The sequence below is a fragment of the Nicotiana attenuata genome, unplaced genomic scaffold (genome assembly GCF_001879085.1).
Source record: "Nicotiana attenuata strain UT unplaced genomic scaffold, NIATTr2, whole genome shotgun sequence".
NCBI classification, from domain to species: Eukaryota; Viridiplantae; Streptophyta; class Magnoliopsida; order Solanales; family Solanaceae; genus Nicotiana; species Nicotiana attenuata.
Genome location: NW_017674219.1, coordinates 7,342 through 16,309, shown reverse-complemented (window position 1 = coordinate 16,309; position 8,968 = coordinate 7,342). Strand labels below are relative to the sequence as shown.

General features: G+C 35.2%; 1 protein-coding gene across 1 annotated transcript; it reads right to left on the bottom strand.

Moving 5' to 3' along the window:
• Positions 1-7,503: 7,503 nt before the first annotated feature.
• LOC109218222 lies at positions 7,504-8,638 on the bottom strand. Its single transcript, XM_019382575.1, has 2 exons — positions 8,288-8,638; positions 7,504-7,737 (listed from the first exon to the last, which is right to left on the bottom strand). Exons 1-2 carry the CDS (start codon positions 8,636-8,638, stop codon positions 7,504-7,506), a joined length of 585 nt encoding a protein of 194 aa, XP_019238120.1.
• Positions 8,639-8,968: the final 330 nt, after the last annotated feature.

The following is an 8,968-nucleotide window of genomic DNA, read 5'->3' as shown; positions in this document are numbered from 1 at the left end:
GTGATATGAGATATAGCCCGAGGGGCTGGTATTGTTCTGTGATATTGCCCGAGGGGCTGATTCTGTTGTTACTAGGCCCGATGGGGCAGTTCTTATGTGTTTTACCTTTCCTAGCTGCTCTTTCTATGGTTGTTGAAACTGTTTAAAAGGTGTTTTATGAGATTTCACTGTTTAGTTATGTTTACTGATTTTGTTTTGCCTCTTATAGCTTAATGTTGTGCTTAACGTGATTTTACATCGCGCAGTCTTCATTTATTGTTATTACTCACTGAGTTGGAGTACTCCCTGCACCCCTGTGTGCAGATTCGGGCGCTACAGGTCCTGCTAGCGAGGGTGGAGAGCTGTCCAGCAGATTTCCGGAGATTTACTAGGTAGCTGCCCGGCGATTCGCAGCCCAGTGCAATCTCCCTCTATCTTATTTCCTTTCTAATTCAGTTAGGTAGTAGTGGAGTAGACTTTCAAACGTAGTATTGTTTAAGATGCTCATGACTGGTGATACCCCGATGCCGGGCTGTGTTGGTTTTTAGTTCCACAACTTATACTGTTATTTTGAGATTTTATTTCTGTTAAAGACTTAGTATTTATTTATTTAAATTGCTTATAGTGAATTGGAAGTGTGTCGGCTGGCCTTGTCTTCACGAGAGGCGCCATCACGACCGGGTTTGGGTTTAGGGTCGTGACACGGTGCAAAGAATATCAAGAAGAAGATTTGTTGAAATGCTTTGATGACAATAATTGGGGTCATCACAACGATGGGGATGCCATCAAAATAGTTGTGTTGTATTTCATACACAGTTTCATATTTTCCACCGAGAAGAACGCTTTTGCCATCCCAAGAAAACATTTTGACTTGGTCGAGAGTGGGAGATATTCTGATTATCCATGGGGTAAGTATGCATTCCAAAACCTTGTTAGATTTATTAGCAAGAAGATGAATTCTCAGAAGAAGTACTATAGGATAGCGGGGATGCCTCTCGCTATGCAAGTATGGTTTTACGAGTGCTGTTCAAATGTTGACCCCAAAATTGCACGGCGAGTTGATAACTGATACCCAGAATACTCAATTGGAAATCCACTGTCAACCAGCCAGCTTATTCTTATTTGATGAACGACATGTTCAATGACCAGGGAAACATGGTAATTTACTATTTTGTTAAGTGGCTGAATTTTTTTTAAGCATATATTTCTGATAGTGAAATCATCTTTGAAATTTTCATTGAAATATAGTTCAATGCATCATACATCAATGTCCCTGTTTCAAAATTATAGCACATATTATATACTACATAATACAGTGTGTGATTCAATATTAAATACAGTTGCATACAACATACACCTTATTTCTCTGTTTTACAATTTAACAGGAATACGTAAGAATACAGAAAACAGTTTATAGATACATATGTAACTGAATGAGCATAATTTTGTGATCATTCAGCAAAGGTTGTTCATTTAGGGGGTATTTCTATTTTCAGATTATTTACAGTGACATTCAACCAAGCGATATAGAGCTTGTTGTTATTTAGATTCCTCCAGAAGACGTTGATGTAGTGAATATTCCTACTCATTCAGACAACAATGAAGATGATTCGGATGACTTTAGTCCTACGCCGCCTCTTTAGCCTAAGAAGAAACATGATGCAAGTGTTGGTCCATCTTCATCACCGCCTCACAAAAAGCGCAAACAACAACTTATAGATCCCTCAACTGCAGAGAGTCCAATCCCACATGTGTCGGCAATACCTCAATCCAAGACTCCTCCTGCTGGCATAACTGAAATCAAAGAAACTGAAATGCATGTTAAGAAGCCATCAGAAGAGAAAGCAGATGATTTGTCTTCTTTGAGGAAGGATCTAAATTCATTCAAAGATTGTGTGAGTATTGGTAAAACCTTTTTATACTTTACCGTTTATGTATTAACTTTCATATAGTTTTCTAACACCTCTCTAATTATTTGTGTATTGATTAGATGATGGGCGAGTTCACTTCTCTACGAACATTGATCGATGAAAATTTCAAAAAGCTTTCTGACCAGCTTAAAGCCAATCAAAATTCAGAAAGGGTATACCAGAGAAAGAAATATACCGGGAGACATGATGATGGTATTCAAATGTCATTTGATGCGAACTTGCCAGATAATCTCAAATGCCAAACACAGAGTGATATAGCTGTTGAGGAGAATTCATAGGTAAACAGTTTTTAATCTCTTTACTATATGTTTATATAACTATATTCAGAATATATACTGCAATTTAGTTTTTACTATTATTCAGTATAATCATATATACACGAACATACACATTACAGAACACAAGTCTATACATGTTAATTCATTTATACATATGAGGCGGTATTATCTAAATACATATTTTAAAATATATTTGATTATCATACATGGTTCAGAATACACATGTATACACTCCTGAACATACATGTATGCATAAACATATATGGTTCAGAATACACTTTAATACAGAATACACTTGAATTGAACCATGTATGCATAAACATACATGGTTTAGAATACACACATATACATATGCATACATTAACAGAATACACTCCTGAAAAAATCTGCTATATTAATATATTCTATTGGTTATGTTATTAGGCCATGCAAAGAAAGCTGAACGTCGACATTCATTCCGATCAACACCCACATGCTACTTCAACCGCAGACATGTTAAATACATCTACATAGGTTAATCCTGTTTGTGGGGAAGTAATAATGGAGGGGAATACTACATCTGAGGTGCCGTGTATCATACCAATAAATCTGACGAGGGTGTATCCAGTGAAGTACATGTATCACGGTTTGAGTTGGCGGATGAGTTTCTTCCAAGTCAAATTCCAGAAACTAGAATTGTGATACATCATGCACCAAAAAAGGTGGATTCAACTCCATTACCCTCTCATAGGAATCGGCATCCAAGTCAATGGTATGGTTTGCCTTACGAGACAAACTTCGACTCCGCCGGTTAGTAAATTATTATACACAAAAATATGTATTATAAAGTTATGATCTATTTTCCCATCACGTACATAATTAGTTATCTCTATTAATGATTTTAATGAACTAGGCACCTCGGTAAAGTTGACTCCCATATTTGACAAAAACACCCCTTTTAAGATGATTTAATATCGGGGCCACATCCTACACTAGTCATTCAGGAATATGAGAAATGGGTTCGTGATGGTCTTCTTGCTAAACATGATCAAAAGTAAGTTTTTTTTCCGATATGTATAATATGATTTTATCAATTAGAAATTGGATATAATATTTTTTCCAGTTCCTTGTAGAAATGATATGGAAGACCATTACAAGAAAAATAAGTCAACACTGCCTATACCGTTGGATTTTGGAGTTGTCAAATCACTTCAAGAAATTTGTTTTACCTTCTCTCATTTGACGGTAAACTATGGAATGACAATGTAAGATATAATCTTTCTGAATTCATTTTAATTCATATTTCCCTGTTTGGTTTGTCTAATTGTATATTTCACAATTTTGTTAGTGACATACAAATCATGAATTTTTCATATTTATATTGTACAGTTAATATATAGAGAGATGTATTCTGTGTTAACAGGAATACAGTTAAATATTGTATTCAATGTTCTTGGGATACAAAGAGATGTATCACATATTAACAGAAATACAGTTAAATACTGTATTCACTGTTTCTGGGACAGTATTATCTGTTGCTGTTGTTTTAGTTCAATGAGTTCTCTATTTTCAATGTATCTAAATGTATTCAGATTGCTAGTTGTTTCTCTATTTTGTCTAGCAATTTGTTAAAACATGTATGTATTCTTTATTATTTTTTTAATGAATGACTGATACATAGCAAAATCATAGTTATTAGTATGTATTTAACTGTATGCAGTATTTAATACTCAGATGTATTCAACAATATGTATCTAACTGTATACATTACATTCCATTGCTTTCAAGCAGTACTGCCTTCTATAATGATTTTCTTCAACATACAATACCTGTATATATAAAGTTTCTTCAATGCAGTTTGTTTTCATTGATTTCATTCAATAAACTGACGCTATGTATTCAATTAAATATATAGCACATTGATGTCATATTTTACTAACTGAGAAAGAAGGGCAAGTACAACCAAACCACCACCTTCAAATTTACAACTGTTGATTGTATATTCAAGACAAGAATTGCTGAAATCTTCGACAGGTATGCTGATACAGATAGTAATGCAAGTGTAGCCAAAAAAGAGGATGTGGTATGTGAGTACATTAGGGGCTACAGATTGCTTGATAATATACCATGGCATACTGTTGACAATGTCTTGATACCAGTCAACTTGAAGGACAAACTTCATTAGATATTGGCAGTTGTCTCATTCAAGGAGAGATGTATCAAAGTATATGACTCTTACAGATCAGCAAGTCATGAAGCCTATGTGGGTTCTGAGATAGATAAGCTTGTACCTCTGTATCTATCAATTAGTGATTTTTACAGAGATAAGCAAGGCATAGATTGGTCTCATGACATAAAATGACAAGGCATAAACCGATCCCTTTGATGTTGTTTTCATTTCGAATCTGCCTCAACAAAATTATGGGAGCATGTATGTAACCAATCCTTTTGCTTGTATCATTTATATAATTAATAATATGAATTATTTTTATTTGTGTCAGTCCATATTTTCAGGGATTGTGGGTTGCATGTCGCGGCATACGCAGAGTAGCTGAGCACTTTTGGTTTGGTTCCACAAATAACATTTGATACCAATTTACTCCATCAAAGATATGGTGCCCTCCTTTGGGACTATGCTATGCGGAAGATAGATGCTGATGTCATTAGCGAGAATGAAGCACCCTCAAAGATTGTTAGGCAATTCACTGATTCGGACACTTCTGTGAAGATGGTTTTAGAATAGTTTTCGGTGAAGATAGTTTTAGAATTGGAAGATAGTATTGGAAGATAGTTTTATGTAGATACACTTTGAATATCTTTTTGGTAAAGATGGTGTTCTTTTAAGAAAAAACTCATGTGTTTCACTGTATGCACTGTATCCACAGTGTTTCCTCAGCAGTTTATAATTTCAAATATTCATGTTGTTTCAATATTTTGTGCAGTAGTTACTATTCAACAGGATGTAGTCATGTGTACTCAGCTGATGTGTGTGTGCGTGTGTGTGTGTATATATATATATATATATATATATATATATATATACACACATTGTTATATATATTTAGGTATGGTATATACAAACATATACTATAAATTCTCTATATATTGTTACTGCTATAAAATGTAAATAGTTTCGGCGGCGGGCTAAAAGCGATGTCTTTGCCCTTTTAATGCATCTGTATTACGGTATACTGGCTGATTGAAATTACGAATAACTTAAATCTAAATTTTTTTTTGGGTGGGAAGATACAAAGCTAGCAGGTAGTGTTGTTGAACCACCGACAGTAAATTGGAGAATTCCAAAACAATCTTGTCATGAACATTTTCGATGAGAAAAACAAAGCAATCAAGCTGGCAAGGATGTGTCAATAATGAGCCAAATGCGATTCTACCTTTCTTTTCCCTCTGTGTCCAGCATGGGATCCTGATTAATTCGGATCGCGTTACATAAGTGTGATATCACCTGTTTTAAATTAAATTTCATGACTCTGAGGCCTTGAAACCTCATTTAGAGTTACCTCGATTTGCGTGCATAGTCCGGGCGCGTAGCCGGAAAGCTTAAATGAGAAACTGTGTGAAAAATGATAAGTTTTGACTATAAAAATGAATTAATTTGACCTTGGTCAACGTTTTGGGTAAGCGGACCCGGACCCGTGATTTGATGGTCCCGGGGGGTCCGTAGAAAAATATGGGACTTGGGCATATGCCCGGAATCGAATTCCGAGGTCCCAAGCCCGAGAAATGAATTTTTGAAATAAATTATTTTCTGAAATTGTTTAAGGAAATTTGAAATGAAATTTAATTAGAACATGTTAGTATCGGGCCCGTATTTTGGTTCCGGCGCCCGGTACAGGTCTTATATATGATTTAAGATGTTTCTGTGAAAAATGGACGTTGTTTGACGTGATCTGGACCTAAATTGCTAAATTTGATACATGATGAAGTTTGAGGAAAAAGTTCTTGATTTTGAGGTTTGATTCATGGTTATTGAGGTTATTTTGGCGATTTGATCGCACGGATAAGTTCGTATGATGTTTTTAAGTTAGTATGCACATCTGGTTTGGAGTTCTGAGGGCTTGGGTGAGTTTCGGGTAGGTTCCGGGAAGTCTTAGGCTTAAAAACTCAGATATTGCAGGTTCAGAGCAATTTCAGCTCTCTGAACCCGCTAGCGCGGTCCGCGAAAAATAGTGTGCGACCGCGGAGGAGGGAGTCATTGCGGCCGCGGTCGACTTTAAGCGGGCGCGGTAGAGGGCTGTGCGGCCGCAGTCGTCTTTGTGCGGTCCGCACAGGGTCAGGTAGGGCTGTGCGGCCGCAGTTCGTTTTGTGCGGTCCGCACAGGGGTCCTGATATNTATTTTGTGCAGTAGTTACTATTCAACAGGATGTAGTCATGTGTACTCAGCTGATGTGTGTGTGCGTGTGTGTGTGTATATATATATATATATATATATATATATATATATATATATATATATATATATATAGCAGGTTTTATATGCATCATGTATTGGTACTGTATGTCTACTGTATTTTTAAAAAATATTAGGGTGAAAGAATACTTGGAGATTGCTCTGCATTTTGTATATTCAGGAGATTGATACATGTATTCAAATATATTCAGGAGATTAATACATTAAGGAGATTGCTCTGCATTCTTTGTATACACATACATTATTCAGATATATTTAGCAGATTATATTCATATGTATATATGTATTCAGATTATTTAGCAGATTGTATATTCATCATGTTTTGAGATAAATTCAAGAGATAATACTGTATGTGTACTGCATTTTATATTCACACATTGTTCAAATATATTCAGTAGATTAATATATTCATGAGATTTTACTGTATGCATAATGCATTTTGTTTTCATCGGTATTCTAATGTATTATGATTGTTTTGCATGTGTATTGCAATTTATATTCACATCTATTCAGCAGATTGTTCAACAGAACCTTTGTGTTTACATATTTATTCAACATATAAATGCAGTATGTGTTTAGCAGTTTATAAATTATATTTCTAAAAAGAAATTATCACGCAAAAATCCAATAAACCAACAATTCAATATCTATTATTCCAAAATATCGTCGGTTATTATGTCACCAATAATACAAGTCAGAACATGAACTAAGTCCTACGTGGAGCATTTCTACAAGTACGCTTATTATGTCCTTCCTGCCCACATATGCTACACGTTGATTTTTCTTCTGCAATAATTCACTTAACGGCTTATCGCGCTTCTTCTTTGGCCTTCCAAGAGGTCTTTTCTATTTAGGGGGTAAGACAACTTCCTCTGATATATGTGCTGGTACCTTCCATTCATTCTGGTCAGGCAGCGGATACATGGGCACCTCGTATGTCATTACCACAGACTTTGGTGTAATAGTCCGAGCAATAATCTTCTAGCATTAGAAACTTGCTCTTCAAGACAGCCCAAGCGTGTGGGCATGGTAATTCGTCAACTTGGAACCGCCCACAACTGCACTTTCTCTCTAAGAGGCAAATGGTGTAATGCCTTCCTTCATCGTTCACCGTATGGAAGTATTCGGTTGATGGTACAACCTACATTTAAACATAGACCTATAAGTTTTGAACATTTTTTAAAAGTCATATATGTCCCAAAGAAGATACGTATTAAATAAAGTATAGATATATACAATAAAAGAACATATAAAATATACAGAATTATCATATATATTGAATTCAAAAAAAATATGTATATATAAAATACAAAGATATACAGTGATATACAATAAAATATATCCAATATCGGGTAATACAGTCTACATTTATGCTGGCAGAATATTAAAGTTGATGACATTTTAACTAATCAAAACAGTGATATACAGTAACATACGGTATATTTGCTTAGGAGGTGCATCTCATTATAAACAAAGCCATTGAATGCAACCAATGAAATGCAAATGTATAAACAAGTAATGTATACATATAATGATCAGTTTTTTAAACATTTCATAAAACAGAAAACATGGCTATTGGCAATTATGAATGCATTTGATTACTTGATTCTGAATGCATCCTTAGAATCAGAAATAAATATATCTTGTACCAGGGCTAAATACATGATACAATGACTTAGAAAAATACTTACAGTCATACGTGTAGACATTGCCTCATTCGAAGAAAGCATTTTCTGGTATTTTTTTCCCAGCGTTGTGTACGTGTGTGAAGCTTCTTTCCGATTACTGCAATTCCAACGTCCAAACATCTTCCTAACTTCTTCGAGGAAGTCGTATTTTGGCAATTCTCTTGCTGACACAAGTGCGGCATTGATTGACTCAGCTATATTTGACGTCATGGTCCATCCCCTGTTAACAAGTGCATACAACCTTGCCCACTTTTCGTATCCAACTAATTTCAAGTATTCTTTCACCCTTATATCTACCTTCTCCACCTTATCCATTAGAATATCAAATTCAGCCTCTGTGTATGCTTTTGCCATTGAGAAGTATATCTCGCTCAACTTTGAATGGTTGAATTTCTTATATACGTTGTTCCATAGATGCCATATACAAGCAAAATATGGTATCGTTGGATACATTCTCTATACAGATTTGATGATGCTCTCTTCCTATCTGAAACGATGCACGTGTTTTCCCTCTCGCCATATGCTTCCTTGAATTGCTCAAAGAACCACGACCAAGCAGCATCGTTCTCTGGATCAATAACACCATATGCTAGTGGCAGTATATGACTTGTAAATATAATTGCATACATATTAAAAATATGTATTTCAAAATTGAATAGGCAGTAGAATTAACAAATTTTATTA